The 21,985-nt window shown below is 37.8% G+C and overlaps 1 protein-coding gene across 1 annotated transcript; it reads left to right on the top strand.

Annotated features, from left to right (window-relative positions):
- Positions 1-528: 528 nt before the first annotated feature.
- LOC115918779 (solute carrier family 23 member 1-like) lies at positions 529-20,508 on the top strand. The gene is made up of 14 exons (XM_030990361.1): positions 529-861; positions 5,053-5,286; positions 5,874-6,031; positions 7,750-7,841; positions 8,152-8,249; positions 9,484-9,629; positions 10,576-10,696; positions 11,317-11,473; positions 11,941-12,194; positions 12,659-12,788; positions 13,865-14,014; positions 14,914-15,009; positions 15,893-16,105; positions 19,951-20,508. The coding sequence occupies exons 1-14, from the start codon at positions 802-804 to the stop codon at positions 19,998-20,000; spliced, it is 1,959 nt and encodes a 652-aa protein (XP_030846221.1). The 5' UTR covers positions 529-801; the 3' UTR covers positions 20,001-20,508.
- The last annotated feature ends 1,477 nt before the right edge of the window (positions 20,509-21,985 follow it).

Below are 21,985 nucleotides of genomic sequence, written 5' to 3'. Positions count from 1 at the left end.
GGGACTCGATAGACATCCCTGGGCTATTCAAGCGATATTAACCAGTACTCTTTATCAAGGTTCATGGTCACACCATTTGTGATATGTCTCATCCATACTGAGCCCGATTCAGCGGCTGTTAGCGAAGATACCGAAGCCATAACTGAGGTGCGAACGTACTATTTTGCACTCTACGCTGTGCGTGCCGACTTATACTAGTATTATGAATGAAAACAGACCTGTTTTTTTCGCAGTGCCTCAATCATCTCTTGATTTTCCAGGCTGACTCAGGCAGAAAGGTGATAAAATAACCGGAAACCATTTTTTTTAAAAAAACTCTACGATCAGCACTCTATAGCGGTTGCTGAGACGAGGGCAAAATAGTCATAGCTCGTATTCAGTTGTGTCCTCGGAACCCATGACAGGTACAAACAGAGTGGCTTTTATTGGTGAGAATGTTTTGTTTCGACATACTGAAAGGGACGTTTTAATGTCATTTGGGCATGATTCATTCATATGTTGTTTTTTTTCTCGTTCAACAGGTGTCCGTTCATCTGACAGTCACTGATCAGTCACGACAGACTGAGGAAAATCATCTAGTGAACATTTTTAGGGTTTGAACATAACTTCCTGACTAATCACAAGAGAGTGGCATCATCTTCTTACCAAGCACACCCGAGATACGTCATCTCCTAACCAATCACATCAGAGGGACATCATCTACTGACCATTCACAGAAGCCGAACATCATCTTCTGACCAATCAGAACACAGGACAATCGTCGACTGACCAATCAGAACAAAGGAGCCTACCGCTGATGCTATGGATGAGCCAAATGGACTGAAGAAGAATGGAGTTATTGAACTTGCTAGTCATTCGGGGGTAAGTTTTCCTATTAGTTTGTTCTTCTAATTTAAAGGGGAATTTTCACGGAAATATCTTCTTCTATTTGTTAGAGGTTCTATATGCCCGTATAATATTGACAAATACAGTGAGTGGGAAGGAAATTGCGCCTAGAAATACGTAAATTTTCTTTACTATACAAGAATTTTTGCGAACAACCTTGAACATTTAAAAGAACTCTGAAACTTGTTTTCACTAAAACATGACACTGGTTTAATCCTGCATCTATATAGAATGTCTCTAGGCAAACTAGTGTTGTTGAATTTATTTTAGCAACAACTTGCCTCTTCTATAAATTCAGTGACTTCTTCTTCTTCGTTAAAGGTACTATGTCCCTTTTGCAGCCAACCTCAAATGCTGTATAACTTTGCAGGAATTATGAATATGTCATGTATGTCCTATCTGTGAAATTTAAACGTTAGCAGTGTCCTCATATTCAAATTATGCAAGGACACCCGTTTACTTGCTAGACTTCACTGTCAGACACTATTGAGTGACTGACTGGCTTTTTTCTTCTTTGGTAATAACATACATGAAAAGAGTTGTAAAGGGTACATGAGCATTTGTCTAAATCAATAACCCACTTCTTGTGATGGCCAAGATTAAACTGATTAAATCTTTGCACAGCATAAAACGTATGACCATTCGGTACAATTGTCTGAAAATCAAGACTATTACTTTTGGGCTCTATAGCCCTAAAGTCGATTTGACAACTAATAGTCGTTTTTTTTCCCACTTGAAGACATTTTCAAGCCCCACCTTTTTTAGGGAAGTTCTAAATTAGTATTATCTTTCAAATGCAGTTGGAATTTAACTTTTTCATTTTTTTGGCCTGCAAATGGGACATAGTACCTTTAAGTGCCAAATCATGAGACGTTGGCGACCATGGAATATGCCACAACTCTCTATCCCATATTCTATGAAGTAATTCATTCTCCCGAGATCAATTCCACGTTCAGAAATCCCACTCTTTAAGTTACTCATCCACAGAATCCTCCTTCTACCCCTACTCCTCCTCCCCTCGATTCTTCCAGTCAGTGCAAGATTTTCCAAACCATTCTTCCGAATAACATGACCCAAGAAGAGAAGGTCAGCTGGCGACATCTTATATAATATAGAAGCTTTCGTCTTGTGACTATTGAAATCATATTTAAACCCACTCTCGGCATGCAATGAACAGGAAGGGACAGCATCAACTGCCATTTTCAGAGAAATTTCAACCGCTGTTCGTTTCAATCGTTTGGTGTCGCGGCCATTTGAATTTATATCATGAAATATTCTCTCATTCTAAAATGTTCCGCTACACATTGGGTTTACTCCTGTTCGTGTTTTTGATATTCTCTTTCAACAATATATATGTTTCGTATGTGAAATAGATACAGATAGTTTATTTGTTTTAATGTCCTTATTCTGCAGTAAAGAAAACATTGAGGATACCTTGTTAAGCTCTTTGTAGTAGTAACAGAAATATAGTTTGAATGCTGTCATATTTGTTCTATTTCTTTTGAGCCAAAACGGGTAAAATAAAAATTGACCAGTTAGCGCTCTATACTCTCTCTCCAGTAAAACAAAAACAAGTTAAATGGGCACTTTAAAGATATTATGTCCCTTTTGCAGCCAACCTCAAATTCTGTAGAACTTTGCAGGAATTATGAATATGTCATGTATATCCTATCTGTGAAATGTAAACGTTAGCAGTGTCCTTATATTCAAATTATGCAAGGAAACCCGTTTACTTGCTAGACTTCACTGTCAGACACTATTGTCAGTATTGAGTGACTGACTGGCTTTTTCTTCTTCTTTGGTAATAACATACATAAATGAGCTGTAAAGGATTTGTCTAGTACAATAACCCACTTCTTGTAATGGCCAAAATTAAACTGATTGAATCTTTGCGCAGCATGAAACATACGACCATGCGGTACAATGGTCTGAAAATCAAGACTATTACTTATTGGCTCTATAGCTCCTAAGTCGATTTGACAACCAATAGTCGTTATTTTCCCACTTAAAGACATTTTCCAAGCCCCATTTTTTAAGGGGAGTTCTAAATTAGTATTATCTTTCAAATGCCACTGGAATTTAACCTTTTCATTTTTTGGCCTGCAAAAGGGACATATAGTACTTTTAAACTGTGAAATTCCAAATTCAAATACCATTAGATTTTTAAATTGTATTCTTCTTCCCTATGATACCGTCATAACATCGTTGCATATAACGAACCTGTATACACTGAAATTTAAGTGGGTTAAGGTCGTTTCCTATCCAGAGTTCATTCCAACTTTGCAACCTGGATCTGTTCCCATTCCAATTCCCCGAAACCCTGAATGATTTCCCCTATTGATTGATTTATGATGACTTTGTTTAGCCTTTTAAATTCTTTCTTTCTTTCTTTTACATTCTGCTTTAAAGGCACACTGTCCTACTTGTAGCTACTTGCTCCCTCTATATAGAAAACTTCCCAAATCGGTGCCTGTTGGTCCCCCATGATCCTCTTTTTCTTATGTTAAATGAGAGCTGAGTTAATGAGATAGCCACCTGTCACAGTGACCTCGTTGGCTCGCTGTGTGGTCTAATCCCTTCTAGCTGCAGTATTCCTCTTGTAGAAATAAAAGGATGAATCTGTTTTGTATTGTGTGTATATTTAATATTTCCAAATGTGGCTATATGTGTGTGTATGTGGGGGGGGGGGGTAAAGTGTCCATTATCCACTTTTGAGACTCCCCCCCCCCCCCGCAGGATTTCAGATATCATATTCGTGGGGAATATTATTATCTACTGGAATAATTTCGTCCACCCTGATTTGACAGTAATACTAGATCCTCCCCTGTATTCATCATTGACATGTATGAATGGTGACCCCCAAAATAGCAGAGCAGTTTGAAATAGTCACATAATTTGCAAGTCCAGGTTTGTCGTTGCCCCGTACGTTACCAAGTACTGTTTTGTTACCAAAAACAAATGCATTCAAGTCTACTATTTTATTTCACATTTCGTCGGTTCTGAGCCATTTAAGAATATCAGTTAACGCCCCTTTGGCTCCAAAAGACGACTTGTTCTGGCCCAAGCTCTATATATCTATATAGACACTGTTGCCAATTCTATGCATATAGTTGGAATATATTTATTCTTTTAAACCTCCTTTCATGAAGTTATGAGAAAATGATTTATTATTGGTAGATAAAGTTGACATCTGCTCAGAATGTTATCATGGTAATCAATCAATCTAAATTATGAAAAAACAATAAAGTTCAGAGAAGATATCTTTAATTAATCTATCAAGAATAAATCATATACATGTAGTCACAATAATTTCATTAAAAAAACATTTGAGATTTATTCGCAGCAGTGTATTATTCTACTAGATAAATTTGGTCTGAGCATGGACCTAGGCCCAAGCTCCAGTAGAAGCTATGTTTTCCCGCCCCCCCCCCCCCACTCAGTGTTATTTAGGGTACGCATATGCGTGTTTCCAGCACCCCCCCCCCCCCCCCCTTCAGCATAAGTCCGGTGTGTAAAGTCAATACGGGGAGACCTTTTTCTTTTTTTATATGAGCCTTTTCAGCATCCCCCCCTTTCAGCAAAAGTCCGGTGTGTAAAGTCAATACGAGTAGACCTTTTTCTTTTGTTACGAGCCGGAGATTTTGGGAACAAGCATGCGGTCCATCCGTTCCCGGAGTGGAGTGGGGGGGGGGGGGTATGTTTTACAGTCTTCATCATCATCAATAGTGATCTGTCAGTTTATGACAGGTTCCGGGTGACCCAATCAGAGTTCTACTTCAAGTGTCTCTCCAAGTACTTCGGTCATTAGCCATACGTTTTAGCATTTCATACCCCGTTGCTCCACATTCCGCAATCAAATCATCTAGAAAGCCTTTACGAGGTCTTCCCCTCAACTTCTTTCCATGTAGACGGCCTTAAAGATGGAAAGAAGGCCGTCTACAGTCATCAGATATACTTTAATCTGAGATGCGGTTGGTTATATCCTGGGACCCGTTTCACAAAGCCTTTTTTTCAATGACAAATGACAAATATCAGTGACAAATATGCTGATAACCAATCAGAAGCAAGGATAACAACAACTGTCATTTGTCACTGATGACAAGTGTTGTGAAACGCCCCCTGGACCTAACCTTGCCTATGCATACTTCTCTTACCTTGCCTATATAGGACAAGCATCATGCCGAGAGTGCAGATGAGGCAGCCGCTGACATGATAAAACCGAAGGATAACCATGGTAACGGGGATGTTGAGTCGGGTGTCGCGGAGTTTGGAGATGACGACCCCACCCGGGGATCCCACCAGGAGGAAGCCGATGCGATCCTCACCAAACTGAAGGGGGAGCTCAGCTACGGGATAGACGATGTGCCAGCCTGGTATACCGCTTTTTTGCTTGGTTTTCAGGTAAATTTGGATAAAATCCATTTTCTTGTCCGGTCGCATTTATAAGACGGTGTAAACGCTGATGATCTTTTTGACTTGTTTGATAAAAATACATGCTCCCGAGGTCGTAATCGATGATAAAGTTTCCTGTAGGAGAAGACGACGTTGAAACTGTTAATGGCGGGAGAGGGGGTGGGGGGGGGGGGGGGCTATAACTGACCAATTCCCGAAAGGATACTTTTTTTTTGTTCGGATTTGCCATCGACCTAAACAAAGCTTTGATGACAAAAAGTGGTATGGATTATGGTGATGGTGGTGGTGATGGGGGGGGGGGGGGGGGGGAGGGGTCCTATCCAGATAATTCTCCCCTAGTTTCCCTAAAATGGAAACTATCCATCTATGTTTAATATAATATGTGAATAATTATCTGATCAATGCGAATAAACTGTTCCAATCTTTAAAAAAAACGAAAACTGAACGAAATTACAATCTGCTCTCCGACGCTCCCTTGTACCAGCTTAAATGGAAATTGAGTTCAGTCTTATTAACTACCCAGGAGACAATGTTAAAATAACTTAATCGTGCATCTAATACTTCTATCAATTCAGCACTACCTAACGATGGTTGGTGCTACGGTCGCTGTCCCGCTCTTTCTCAAAGGAGGGCTGTGTATCAGCGATGATTACGTCACCCAAGCCGAACTCATCGCCACCATGTTCTTCGTTTCTGGGATAGCTACTCTACTCCAGACAACGTTTGGTTGTCGGTAAGTACGCCTCAAAAGGGGGTCACCCATCCCCCCCCCCCCAAAGATTCATAATGCCGAAAAAACAAATTTCCCAAACGTGTGTGTGTATTTGGGTTTTTACAGACGTCTATCAATCAGATATGATTATTTACGCCTGGGGACCGATTTTTAACGTCACCATCCGAAAGACGTGACTCAGTTTCGAACCTGCGTCCTCGGCTGAATCAGTTTGTAACTTCCACTGTTAGCTGAATTACAGGCGCACGCCACAACGCCCACAAACGAGAGAGGGCGTCAAACTTATACCGAAATCAGAGCCATCTACACACAGAGTTTGGCCAGCTTGGTTTCACTGGGTCACAAAATGGCGTATATTCTTTTGTTTTGAGCTTGCCCAAGCAGTAATCGCCATATTGTGTCCAACTCGAACCGGGTGGGCCAAACTCTCCTTATCAATGACACTGACCGAAATGAAATAGGATTCGTTTTTCCGAAGGTCAGTAACTCCGGAAATAATACAGAGCTTTATTTACTTTTTTCCCGGAATTGTGAACCATCGGATTAATGACCTCTATTTCATTTCCGGAATAATGAACCTTTGGCAAAGCGAACCTTCGGAATAACGACACTTTGGAATATAAATACAACCTTCAGAAAAAAAAGAATCTTCGGAATAAATGCATGTAACGGCCTAAACCCTTCATAGGATGCAGTAAGGGCAGAGACGGCTAGAAACCATGGAATGAGGGCGGGGGGACTAATGTTCGAATTTGCCAACTATATTCAACCGAGAGGGTCAACATTTACGATTAAAAATAAAAAGACAACTAGGGTGGGGCACATTTTGAAACAGTGCTAATGAGGGCAGCAAGTTTTGATGACAAGATCCAAAGGACTTTCAAGGGAACAACTTAATTTCAATTTCGTAACCCCCATTGTACTGCCTATGGCGTTCATGTTAATTGGGATTATGTAATATGAATCGACCAGTTCACACATCTCATTCGGTGAGGCACAAGGTCATTGGAATTACCGTAGGTTGATATTTTAAAAATAGTATTTTCGAGGCACGAGCATGCAGATGTAAAAAATGTGGGTACAGTGCGTCCAAGGAAAAACGAAACCGAGAGTTATCGATGTTTTATCATAACTTAGTCACATTTATAATTAATGAAGTCTTTCGTCTACGGCTGATTGTCAACGAAACGGGGTTAAGTCTTTTGTTAATTCCGTTTGTTGCTACGGCAAGCAGCCAGTGAAAACGAATTCGTTTAATAAAATTAAATTATGGAAATGCAAGCACTACTTTAAGCGAACAGAACTTTGTTATTCCTAGTTCATTTTTTCCTGATTGAGGTGTCATGTGAAAGGACAGAAAATCAACTGTCTAGAAATGTGATTTTCTCTTTGAAATTTAAATACCGTCTGCCAAATGACTTTTTGGTTTCCTCTCTTCAAATTCATTTTGATCACTCATGCGTGAAATATGCATTATATGAGTTGCATCAAATGAAAGAGGAGGATCTAAGCTTTACAAATATGTGTTATTTATCAATTATAATTGTGATTAAGTTATGATAAAACATCGATAATTCTCGGTTTTGTTTTTTCTTGGGACGCACTGTATATCGAGTTTTTCCCTTTTCTAAGTCTGTAAATTTGCTTTAAATACACTCTAAAGTAAGCATTATTTAATAATTATAATATCCGTCTTTTATTCCGTTCACTCTCTACAGACTCCCAATTGTCCAGGGCGGAACGTTCTCTTTCTTAGCACCCACATTTGCCATCTTGAGTGTGAAAGGGGCTTGTCCACCGTCTCCCTCTGGTAAGATATTAGTAGGCATATTCTAACCCCCCTTAGACTACCAAAATCTATCTTACGGTTATACGAAAGTTCTTACAGCTACACGATAAGCAATATATTTTTCTTTTCAGTTTACAATATCGTGTGAAGAAATATTGCATAGCGAAACTCATGTTTAGTATTCTTTCGAAGGAAAAAAATACTTGATGAAGAATCAGGGTCTCGTTCTAGTCTAAAAGTCGTATCAAAAATGTTATAAGAGGGCACAGGAGACCGAGATTACAATCTTACTTTTCTAACGACTCTATCTGTTTATTATTTTCTTTTCAAGTAAATGCTTCGATGGAAGAGCTGGCAAACCAGACCAAGGCTTTTCAGGACAGAATAAGAGAGATACAGGGTGACATCATGGTCGCGTCTCTCTTTCAGGTACTTCCCCTTATTCGCAACCTTATTACGTCATTAAGTGATTCACATTCAGTTCAAACGAATAAAAGGGATAAAGGGTTACATCATGGTCGCATCTCTCTAGGTACTTCCCCTTATTTGCAACCTTCCTACGTCATTAAGAGATTCAAATTCAGTTCAAACGAATAAGAGAGATACAGGGTGACATCATGGTCGCATCTCCCGTTCAGGTACTTCCCCTTATTTGCAACCTTATTACGTCATTAAGTGATTCAAATTCAGTTAAAACGAATAAGAGAGATACAGGGTGACAACATGGTCGCATCTCTCTTTCAGGAATACTTCCTCTTATTTGCAACCTTATTACGTCATTAAGTGATTCGAATTCAGTTTAAACGAATAAGAGAGATACAGGGTGACATTAATGTCGCATCTCTCTTTCAGGTACTTCCCCTTATTTGCAACCTTATTACGTCATTACGTGATTCAAATTCGGTTCAAACGAATAAGAGAGATACAGGGTGACATTAAGGTCGCATCTCTCTTTCAGGTACTTCCCATTATTTGCAACCTTATTACGTCATTAAGTGATTCAAATTCGGTTCAAACGAATTAGAGAGATACAGGGTGACATCATGGTCCATCTCTCTTTCAGGTACTTCCCCTTATTTGCAACCTTATTACGTCATTAAGTGATTCGAATTCAGTTTAAACGAATTAGAGAGATACAAGGTGAAATCATGGTCCATCTCTCTTTCAGGTACTTCCCCTCATTTGCAACGTTCTTACGTCATTAAGTGATTAAAATTCAGTTCAAACGAATAAGAGAGATACAGGGTGACATCGCTCATTCAGGTTCTTCTCTCTGTAAGCTATTTGCGAGCTAGACTGAGCGAATGAGCCACAATTTTGGCCGAGTTTTACATCTTACATCTTACACTGAAAGCCGCACTGCACTACTTATATCTACTTGCGCCCTATATAGCACACAATTCCTAATCGGTGAACATTGGTCTCCCATGATCCTTTTTTCTTATGTTAATTGAGAGCTTATGTGAGTTAACCACCTGTCAGTGACCATGCAAGGAGGTGTAATCCCTCCTGGCCAAACTAGTGCGGTTGGGCTTTAAATCGTAGCCTCTGTATATCGATAATTATAATGTATGTATATTTGCGATAATCTAAGATTATGGATTATATTTCAACAGACTGAATTGATTTGATTTAATACAATTTGATTTGATTTGGTTTACAGGTGTTGATCGGTTTTACTGGAACCATTGGCATCATGCTCCGCTTCATCGGCCCTCTCTCCATCACCCCCACCATATGCCTCATCGGTCTCGGTCTCTTCAAGGAAGCAGCGGACTTTGCAGCGGGGCACTGGGGTATTGCGTTCATGTAAGTCGATATCAGGGGAGTATCCAGGACTGTCAGATAAGGGGAGGGGGTACACCAGGACTGTCAGATAAAGGGGCGGGGGGGGGGGGTACAAAGGACCCCCTCCCGACAATAGCTTCTCCGATCCCCAGGTCGAAATTCCAGTTGATACCAGTTGAAACCAGTAAGGATTTCCAACTGGTATCTACTGGTTTGAACTGGTGTCAACTGGTCTCAACTGGTACCAGTTAATACCAGTTGACACGATTATTTGGAAACCAGCAGATATCAGTTGGAAATCCTCTGCAATTTGCTTCAAATGATCATTGTGAGGGGGTAACTGCAATAGTTTATACATTATGGTCTTGTCGGTGGCCAAATCATGCCAATGTTGATTATTGATTACACGATATCAGTTAATTACTGATCTCAACTTATTAATCTACTGGTAAATCAATTGGAAATATCAGCTGGTCTCAGATTGACGTCAACTGGTTTTTCAACTGGTTTGTCAACTGGTGCCAGTTAGCGTTGTTTCAATTTCCATTTTAAAAACCAGTTAACTACTGGTTTAACTGCTACCAGTTGATCAGTTGTCTAATGGTTTCAACTGGTTTTTTCGACCTGGTGAGGAAACTTGATTTGGGGAATCACACCGGCCATCACTAAGCTCTCTCGGGTGCCCAGTGGCTCCCCCAAATGCTAATTTCCCTGTATTTTTGTTCTTCAACAAGGAAGTCCGCTGTTGTTTCGATTATTAATCAAGTGATTAATTTACTTTTGCTTACTGATATGTATGTTATTGATATGCTACAAGAACTTTTCGAGAAGTTATCCAGCCTTCTAGTTTAATCTTTTGACTTTCCAACATAATGATTTATGCGCTAAAAAGTGCTTCATCTTAATGTATCTCAAGAAAAGAAAAAAAATCATCATCGAAATTTCATGTGATGTTCTCAATTTGTAGGACTATCGGATTACTGACTATTTTCTCGCAGTACATCTCAAGGTTCGGAGTTCCATTCTATTGCTATAACAAGGGACAAGGGTGCCACTCAAACAAATTCTTCATCTTCAAATTATTCCCGGTGAGTTCATAACTGATCTCAAAAAATTTGAGTTTAAAATGTGTATTGAAGGAAAATGAGACAATTATTATAATGTGCAATTACAGCATTTTTTCTCATACTATAGCTTTCGATATTTCGAATTATCGCGGAAGATTTTGTGACAAAACGCTCAATGAACTCTCGAAATCATAAAATGAATTAACGAGGGTGATGTTAGCTGTGGTCTAGCGCCATCTACGATATTTATAGCAGCCATCGTATCTTATTTGACAAGGCTTTGGTAATCTTCCCGGCAAATCTTTATAAGTGTTCTAGGTTTCTTACTTGCTTGCGCTACACAAATATGTAACTACGTGCAGCACATAACCGAATTTAATTGATAAATGCCACAATGCGGAGTGCGTCCTGATGACATAAATTCATTTGATAATTATTCGGGCTTAGAATGCTCTGTTGTTGCTTATCTTGTTGTTGCCGTTGATTTTGAGGGTAAAATAATGTTCCATAACAATAAAACTGATATGAACTATAAATGTGTATTCTTCCTGACGCTTATTGTTTGCAACGTATATTTTTCGCTTAATGATTAATTAAGACATAGTAACACTTGTGTTCTGTTCAATAATGAACTGATTTAGGTGATTTTAGCAATTCTCATCTCTTGGATCTTCTGTGCCATCCTGACCTCAACGAATGTCTTCCCAACCGAGATCGATGACTACGGGTTCCAGGCCAGGACCGACACCCGATTTCAAGTGCTGCAAGAGGCGTCGTGGTTTCGATTCCCTTATCCTGGTATGAAGTTTACTTGCTCTGTTGCACTCATTAGATCATTATTTTTTTCTCCACCCCTCCGACTACTTTCTCTGTCTGTCTTTCTCTTTCTTTCTTTCTCTCTCTCTCTCTCTCTCTCTTCATCTTAGTTTGCCCTCCATTCTCTATTATCGTCAATACTTTATCATCTGTATATGATCTCTTAAACAAGTCCTCACATCAGTCACTATAAACAAACAAATCTGTTAATGAAAGATTTTCTTCAATCATTCACTAACAAAAGCAACTCAATGAAATTGGAATCCAAAATGTAGCTAGAAACTGATCCCCCCCCCCCTTCTTCTTCGAATAAATGTTTGAAAGGCAGTGACGTTTCGTAGAGGTAGCTAGTTTTTTCAATAAGTTTCAATAACTTTGCATGAATGAATTGTATTTAAAATACATGAAAATATTTATACTTTCCGATTCCTGCTTTCACCTTCCCGCAGGTCAATGGGGTCTTCCCACCGTCACGGTCGCCGGAGTCTTCGGCATGCTCGCCGGTGTCATAGCCTCCATGATCGAATCCGTGGGCGACTACTACGCATGCGCACGTATGGCCGGAGCCCCGCCCCCTCCCAACCACGCGGTGAATCGTGGGATAGGTATGGAAGGTATTTCATGCCTGATCGCAGGGATGTTCGGATCGGGAAACGGAACTACATCGTACAGCGAAAATATTGGCGCCATCGGTATTACAAAGGTATATAATACCTGATTATGAAATTACTAGCTTACTATGAATAAGGAAAATGGATTATTAATGATACGCAAGCAAAAAGAAACCCTTGTATAATTCTAAAAGATTGATGAGACAAAGACATTTCTGAATTAAGATATAGTAGTCTCTGAACCGAAGAATGGCAGAATGGAAACAATGGTTTCCATGCATTATTGGAAAATAGATTTGTGAAAATCTGTTTTGATCCAGGCTATATACATCCATTTCATTTCCTGGAGAGGGCAACTCTACCCCCCCCCCTCCCCTCTTCCCTTTGAACGCAAGAATTAACTATCCCCTCCCCCTTTTTTTGTTAAGTCTACTTTTACTACCTTGAGCTAATTTATTTGTAATTATCTTTTCATAGACTAGGTACATCTATGGTTTTCTCTCTCGTTTATTTGTTTTCCCATTTTTCTTTGAATTCCTTGATCATCGTTATATAGGTTGGCAGTCGGCGTGTGATTCAATATGGAGCTCTGATCATGATTTTTCTCGGAACATTTACCAAGTTTAGCGCCATCTTTGTCATGATTCCAGATCCGATAGTTGGCGGCATGTTTTGCGTCATGTTTGGTAGGCATGCTTTCGTTTTCTTCTGAGATAATTCGTAATGCAAAAATGTCCGAGTGGTTTTGTTGTTAACGAATTCATCGCTAGCCTGTCAAGCCTCACCAGTAGGCCCACCGGAATTTATATGACATTAGTATCACTCATGTTATATGCAAACATGGGGTCATGATTTAAACAAATAATGCTTGAAAAATATCTAACAATTACTGATTCAAATTTCATTGCCAGAAAACCGCAGCTTTTGGGAATTGGGATTCATTCAGAAACCTGTCTTATATATATATATTATATATATATATATATTTCAAAATATGTTTATCATGTAAAGTAGAGGAGCTGGTAAAATCCAATATATTTTGCCTTTGGGAATCCCCCCTCGAACCAGTAGACATCTTTCTTCCACGTAAACCTATTACATAAATCTCATGTTGATGCCCGAGTATAGAAATTTATTTCGAGGAAAAAAATGACTTTAAATAATTCTGAACTGATTGCTATCCATTTGTTGTGTTTTCTGTACCTGTAAAATATTATTGAAGTAACGGAAACTTGGTGTGAAAAAATAAATAATTCATTGAAATCTACAACTCACCTTTTTATTTACGCATATTAAGTAGACCACGTCTTATGCATGTAAGTCAAAACAAGGTCAGGGTGGTTTTATTATCTTTCCTTGCTCAGTCCTTTTATTATTATCCATGATATTTTCTACAAAAAAAAGTTTGGCAGATATCATTTGTAGCTTTGCCAAATTCATGTAATTTTCTTTTGAAACTAGGATAATGTATTCTCCATTAGTGCCAAACCCATGTATATTGATTAAATTCAATTGATTGCCTAAAACTATGTTTTGTTTATCTTTTTGTTTAGTAATTCATTAATATTTTTTCTTTTTCAATTCTCATTTATTTCATTCTCGATTGAAAATTTCATTGATACAAAAGATTCATGAACAAAATTTAGGCCTTGTACAAGCGTATTTCCCAGAGCAAAGTTCATAGCATACTGTATAAAGATAACTTATTCATGTATTCAATCATTCATTCATTTATTCATTTATTCATTCATTTTATTTCCAGGAATGGTGGCAGCGGTGGGATTATCCAACCTACAGTTCGTTGACCTCAACTCCTCGCGAAACCTCTTCATCCTGGGCTTCTCTCTCTTCATGGGTTTGTGTATCCCAAACTGGGTGAAGTCGGGAACTAACGATCAATACATTAACACTGGTAAGAGATTGTGTTCCCTTATCTCGAGGTATTTCTCGTCACGTTATACCTCATTTTCTCACCGATGTTTCTTCTATTTCAATAATATGGGGGAAATACCCTCTGGCTAATTACTTGTCTCCTTGTAAGTCATATCGTAAACAAGATGTTCTCCCATTGCCATCCTAAACCTTAGCAAACATGCCAACCTATTACAAATTAATATTATTTCACGAGACACGGTTTCACTATTCGTCTCTTAGAACAAAAGTCCTCCTTGATGTGATGAATTAAAGGGATAGTTGAATTCTGTTTTCAGACCGCAAATGCCTTCAAAGTGTATGGTTATTGCTCCTATTCTTATCTATGATATTTCTAGTGCCCTTTTGGGACCTAGAATTGCTATGAAGGTCATTTTAAACCCAAAATGTGCAAAATATAGCCAATATACGATCTTACCAATTCAGCTCCACTTAAAAAAAAAACGATGATCGTTAATTAATTAATTAATTAATTAATAATAACAATGCATGGCTAGTTGTGGGTATTATAACCAACACGACAAAGCCAACACTTTTTCAAATTATCGATATTTGCGGTGGTACACAAATATTAGAAATCGTTATATTTATGAATAATTAAGCCGTACTCTCTGAACCAATTTTAATCAAACAAAGATGATTTTGTCATTTAAATTGTATGTTCTTTCAAATTCGACACTCAGTTGTTCATTATCCCACAACAAATATTTGTATAGCGCCCTCTGCAACAGAACTAAACTATCCCTTTAAGCATTTCGTTTATTTACAGAAGAAAATAACCCTCTTCCAAGTTTAAGCTTAGGTAGACCAGTTTTGTTTTGATACTTTTAACCGCCAAAAGCTTTAAAAATGCTTCTGCTTTGTATTTTCCTGTGTTAGGTGTGAATGAGTTAGACCTCATTATAGTTGTCCTACTCAAGACCGGGATGTTTGTGGGAGGATTCTTTGGATTCGTGCTGGATAACACGATACCAGGTGAGAAAAACGATGATGGCATAGATGTTGATGACGATGATGATGATGATAATGGTGGTGATGGTGATATTGTTGTTGTTGTTGATGATGACGATGCCTATAATGAGATGGTGATGGAGAAATTGTGATCATAGGATGGTGATGATGATTATGATGATGATGATGATCATGCAATCTTAATAGATGATGATGGTGGTTTTGATAATGATCATTAATTTTTATTTTTTATTATTTTTATTTAAATTGTTGTTATTGATGATGATAACGATGTAAACGAGGATTAGAACGAAGTTTAATCAACACATAGAACATATACGTTTTAGGCTTAAAATCACATTGAGTCATGATATTGTGTCTGAATACCTGTTAACGTTAAAGGTAATACAAAGTTTTGGTATGGGGTCATGGAATTGGTTCAAATGAAGCATATGCGACCCTACAATATTCAGTGATCGTTGTCGCGGTTGAAATCGAGTCTAAAGTTATGAAATTGTAAATAATAAACTCTAGCTGTATAATAAACTGTATAGCTCCCTCTCAAGGTCAAGATATTAATTAAGCTATAAAACAATGTTGCTTGACTAAAATCGACCGATTAGCTATTTCCGTTTGGAAATTATGCATCACAACTACATATTCTGAGAATTTCATGGTCGCAGCTACCATTGTACGGCCGTAGTCGCTATTTGAAATATATCGAAATTTACCGGGAGCACCGGTAAATTGTTATATTCAATTTTTCTCGAAAACAGAAGTGTTTTAGGGGCTACATTTTCTAGGTGCTTATAATACATCCACAGGGGCATCCAAATATATCAAAATTGTAAAGAATCACTATCCCCCCAATTTTCACAATTTTCAAAACTTTGTATTACCTTTAAAGGCACTAAGAAGGAGAGGGGCATCGGAGAGTGGCAGAGGTTCTCGGGAAGCGACGGGGAGAACGAAGTCGTGAACGACCTCGTGTTTCGCTGCTACGACTTCCCTTTTGGAATGGCATGGATACGGAGCAAGGACTTCTTTTCTTATTTGCCCTTCTCTCCTACCTTCAAGGGCTGGAGGTGTCGGGGGTGTTGTCAAGGCGGCAGGCGGTCAGGTATTTATATTTCGTCATGAAATTAGATTTAAATATAACATGATCGCAAAGTCTTTCGAGATATCAAAAGCCAGTTTGGACTGCCTGTATAAATCATGTTCAGATTACGTGGTATATATGACATTAGGGACTTTTAGATTCTCCACGACGAGATAGCGGACTGCCCTTTTAAGGCAATGTGACGTCCTTTTAAGGCACTGGCAGTGACGTCACATTGCCTTAAAAGGGCAGTCTGCGTTCTCGTCGTGCAGAATCTAAAAGTCCCTATTGTCATGTGTGCACGTATCAATAATACGCGCAGGGATATGAGAGTACCTCAGGCTGATTTTTGGGGGAAAGTATTTGCGCTTGTCTTTTTTTCATAACTTTGCAAATTAATTCTTGTTCAATGTTCAATGAACGTTGAACAAGAATTAATTAGCAAAGTTATGAAAAAAAGACTTCAATTCTCGTACCAACTTCATGACATGAAGTTTGTACGAGAATTGAAGTCTATCGGCATTACCATCATGTAGTAAAACTCTAAATGCTGATTTGGAGCTGTATAAGTCGACAATGTTGTGATGCAGTCAATATCCTAGATGTATTCAGGAAAGTCACTGTATCTTTCGATGAGTCTGATGTAGGTGCGGCTCCAGACCTTTAGGCAATTTGGGTGGGGCAAAATTCCGAAAATATATGACAAGAATACAAAAAATGAGAGAAAAAGAAACAAATAAAAAGACCAATATTTGTTTTTAAAAGCGTTATCATATTTTCAGGCGCCTTTTTGATCAAATATTCGAACCGGATTTTCCAAGACCTCCCCCCCCCCCCCCCCACCCTGTACCCGCCTGTGTTCCATAAACACACAATTAATGTGTAGCACTTTTCATTTGGGGAGTCGGCAGTGAACAATTGAACGACCGTGAAATATTCTACCAGAACGTTAACGTCATTCGAAAAGAAAACGCATGACCCCAAATCAAACTTGTACTTTTTCAACATCCCAACGATCGCAAAGAAAACATGTATTGCTTAGTTTGTCAACAAAAATAAACAATGTTGTTTTTCCTGCGAATATTCGTCACGGGTTGAATAAACATGATACAAACACGATCAAACAAAAACATTTTCGATGAGTGACATTTCAAAAACTATTTTTACAAAATTTATTTTTGGCATCTCACATGACCTTGCAACATGACCTTGCATATTTTGCTTGAATCTGTTCGTTTTTGTTTTCCTTTATTTTGCTTTTGTTAACATCTCTCAAATTTCCCATCGTGTATACACTAAGGAATGAGCAATGTGTTCTTCGTGCATCTGTGTAATTGCCAAAATTCTCTTCATCTCTGATCTCTGATGTATGTCTGTCCGTCAACATGTCTATACAACAATAATCTTGAAGGCGTATGAAGAAGAAAAAAAATCCTAATTAAGAAATTGATGAATCAGGGGATAAAACGATTACGAAACATGGATGTTGACGTAATGACGCGCCCACGTAAAACAAAACGCAAAGATGAAAAATCTTCTGATTCAAATAATACCAGCTGTTTCATACGACGCAAGTAACTCCTTATGCGGACTGAACTCGAAGCGTCAACACACATCATTGCGTCAACCAAAGACATCCGGGCTCGTGCATGCCCAGACGCAGCGCGCGCACCAATGAAATTTCTTGAGACTGGTAGATTGGATTTATACAGGCATTGAGACATGTCGGAAAGTCGCCGGTGTGGATAAAACAAACTGATGCACGTTGCACACGAGGCTTTCTTTCCACTGCGTTATTCCCTGCGATAATCAAGAAAGTGAAGACAATTAGTCCATACACCAGTAATTCAAAGAAATGTTTGCTCTGTTCATGTTCCATTTATATTTCGTACGATATCACCTTAACACGGACACGTCAAAGACTGTGCCAGCCTTTGACGCAATCCTACGTCAGTAAAATGACGCACCAATCTACAACGAGCATGAATGCATATTTGAATTCGATCAATCTACTGACGCCGCATATGCAGTCGGCTTCATAATTGCCTGTGCACATCTTTAGTATCAAATGAACAAAATGAATCCTCAAAGTGAGGTAACATTATTATGTATTCAGAAAATTCAAAACTCCGAAATTATTCACACCCTATATATTTACTCTCTTTTTGTGTTGAAAAACACCTGTGGGTGTTACAAGCTGTGCAATGAACTTTGCTTCCATTTTTATGTTTTGAGTGCGGTTGCAAATCTATTTACATACAAACGTGAATGTACACATGTTTTACAATTCTATTCATGTGATGTTTATACATTCCGTAGACATTGTAGATACATACCAGGAATGAAAACCAGTGTGAAGATATCATGATGTCTTGTTAAAGCAAAGCAAAGACTGATGAAGAAGAAAAGAAGACAAGAAGAAGAAAAAAATTAGGAAGAAGAAGAGGGAGGAGAAGAAGAAAAGGAAGAAGAAGAAGGAAAGGAAAAAGAGAAAGAAGATGAGGAAGAAGAAGAAGAAAAAGAAAAAGGTTTGGAAAAAGAAGGTGAAGAGTAAAAGAAAAGGGAAAATGAGAAGAAGAAGTAAAAGTAGAAGAAGGAGAAGAAGAAGAAGAAGAAAAAGAAGAAGAAGAAAAAGAAAAAGAAAAAGAAGAGGAAAAAGAAGAAGAAGAAGAAGGAGGAGAGGCTTGCAGTTACCTCCAACAATGAAAGCAAACTCTTACAAATCATTTATACTCAAACATTTTGGGTATGAACCATGTAGTGCATACGCTAATTTTCATTTCTCCGTCTGATGATAACACTGTGGTGAAAACTTGAAGTCATGTGAGAAAATATCAATGTTTACCCTTGACACGAATGAACTATAATGGTAATATCGTCACCAGCTTCATGCTTAACATACATCTTTTGTTGCTTTTATTTCTATAACAATTAGGTCGAGCGTAGACAGAATTATTTGCGAACCGGTTTTCGTCACGAGCCGAATAAACATTAGTCATTTGATCTTTAGTCAGTCAGAGTCGCGAACGAAATAAACTGACATTAGTGTGAGGTTACTTGCTTCATGACAAGCAGTTATTTGATTTTCTTTGATCAACAGAGAGTCTAAGGCGTGCCAAGGACTGTATAATGAGATGTAATGGGGGTGGTTAACAATCATGATATCTAGAAAGTGTGTTACACACGCAGCGCCTAGTTTTGTTTTCTATATTTTCTTTAAACGCAATACAAATATTTCATTATCATATTTGTTGTATTAAAAAAAAAAAAATCTAAAAATGTGTCATTACTATTATTATTTCTTTTATTTTTACTTTATAAATTTTGTATTTATTATATTTTTTTAAATATTTTATTTATTATTATTATTAGTATCATCATCATCATCCTTTTTTTTTTTTTTTTTTTTTTTAAGGGGGGGGGGGGTGGGTACAGTACGGGTGAGGCGCAGCCATTTTTATAATGTTTATCCGCCCATGGATGCCATCCTTTTTTTCCCTCTCTACGATGTTATTGATGGCTTGTCTGAATATGGATTGAATAGCAAAATTAGAAACAAACCTGTTAATAAAATTAATTCAAACCTGAATTGAATATGTTCCATTTTTTCCCGATGTATGGTGTTTTCTTTCAGTCTATTCGAGGGATATTCATGGTAGTTAGCCCTTGTAAACGGAGAGATGGTCCAATGAAGATTACCATGGCCTATGAAACAGGTTCGGATCCAACACTACAGAATTTTAATCCAGCATGTTAAAAGTATGACCACCATTTTGAGAAAAAAAATCACAAGCTTTGGCCCTTTTACACGTTCCTTTAGTATTAGAGAGTAAATCTTGATTTTCTTCTTCATCTTTATCTTTTAGCGTTGTATCGTCTTGTTCCAGCGCGATTCAGGTCAGCAGATGAAGTTTAGATTTGACCTTGCTGACGTCATCATGTCCTCATTCCAAAAGTCTTCGTCATCATCGACGATGCTGTCTTCAATAAGTGTGACTTGCTGAAGTCATCATGTCATCATTGCCATAGTTTTTTATTTGTATTTTATGTGGTTTTAATGAGTGAATGAATTGAATCGAAATTGCAAATGAAAGCGTCTTCGTCATCATCGACCATGCTGTCTTCAATAAGTGTGACGTGGTGACGTCATCATGTCATCATTACCATCATCTTTGTCATCATCTTCGTCGTCATCAACAATGCTGTCTCCGATCAATGTGACTTTCACTGCTCCTTTTACATCACAGTGTCTTTAAGAGAAGAATGAGTTATAATGTTGTTTAAACCGATTTTGAGCACTCACGATGAAGCTCTATTTTGAAACAATTTAACTGGATCACGATCGCAAGAACTTAAGGAATAAAATAAGGATACTTAAAGGTACTATGTCCCATTTGCAGGCCAAAAAATGAAAAAGTTAAATTCCAACTGCATTTGAAAGATAATACTAATTTAGAACTTCCCTAAAAAAGGTGGGGTTTTATTGTCTTCAAGTGGGAAAATAAAGATTATTAGTTGTCAAATCGACTTTAGGGCTATAGAGCCCAAAAGTAATAGTTTTGATTTTCAGACAATTGTACCGAATGGTCATACGTTTTATGCTGCGCAAAGATTCAATCAGTTTAATCTTTGCCATCACAAGAAGTGGGTTATTGATGTAGACAAATGCTCATGTACCCTTTACAACTCGTTTCATGTATGTTATTACCAAAGAAGAAAAAAGCCAGTCAGTCACTCAATAGTGTCTGACAGTGAAGTCTAGCAAGTAAACGGGTTTCCTTGCATAATTTGAATATGAGGACACTGCTAACGTTTAAATTTTACAGATAGGACATACATGACATATTCATAATTCCTGCAAAGTTCTACAGAATTTGAGGTTGGCCGCAAAAGGGACATAGTACCTTTAAAAGCAATAAAAAATAAGGAAAATCTAATTCTTTTATAATCCGTATTTTATCAACACTGTACACTGCTTTAAATTACATGTTCGATATGTGTGATTTTGATTTACAAGTTGTGTGTAATTGTTTTTATTAGTGTCTTACTATTAAATTATCGTTTCAATTTCGACCATTTCTTGGCTCGATCACGTGATCTTTACATGTTTTTTGTTCAAAAGAGGCAATTCGTATTTTTAAGACGAAATGTCCATAATTGAAACGGGTTGTATATCAATATAATCATTCTTTCTTTTAATTCAATCGAATCGGGAGTATTAAATAATGTATAGCTTCAATTGTACATATATCATGTTAAAATCAAATCAAGATACTGTTTTATTATGTAGTTACAATTCAGTGCCATGCAGACGAAATTTTTTCATACAGTCATGTTTCATATTTATATCATTGTGCATAAGCCAGTTCGGGTATAGTTGCTGCGCATGGGCAGACACAGGTCATTAAGTTTGTAGAAAACTGTAAAAGCCATCGAAACTAATGATAAGTGTGTATAAAAGTTATGGTATTGGTATTAATTCATGCATCGACTTTAAATTTTGTGTTTTCCTTTCAAAGAGGGCAAATAAAAGGTATTCATGAAGCACCTTCATCACTTTGACAGTGATTAGTGGGACTTCTCCTTGTTAAAAATTTCTTTGGATAATTATTTCATTTGGGGGTCATTGGTAACGTGCTTTCTCCGGACTGGTCTATTGAGATGAATAGTGTACACGCTAATATTCTGTTGTTTGAACATAACAACTCCTACTCGCTAAACACGGAAAATATTTAGAGCGTGACCTATTATAATCGTCCCCAATAATCACCTTTTATTTCCATGATTGGTGACTCTCATTCTTCTTCTTTTTAATAATTTTTCAAAGTAGTGAATGGACTCTTCAAGAGCAGATTTGTCAGCACCTTAATTGTATTAAGAGGATTGCCCTCTTTTGTTCGC

The sequence above is a fragment of the Strongylocentrotus purpuratus genome, unplaced genomic scaffold (genome assembly GCF_000002235.5).
Source record: "Strongylocentrotus purpuratus isolate Spur 01 unplaced genomic scaffold, Spur_5.0 spur5_scaffold_19, whole genome shotgun sequence".
Lineage (NCBI taxonomy): Eukaryota > Metazoa > Echinodermata > Echinoidea > Camarodonta > Strongylocentrotidae > Strongylocentrotus > Strongylocentrotus purpuratus.
This window is presented reverse-complemented; position numbering and strand designations above follow the sequence as displayed.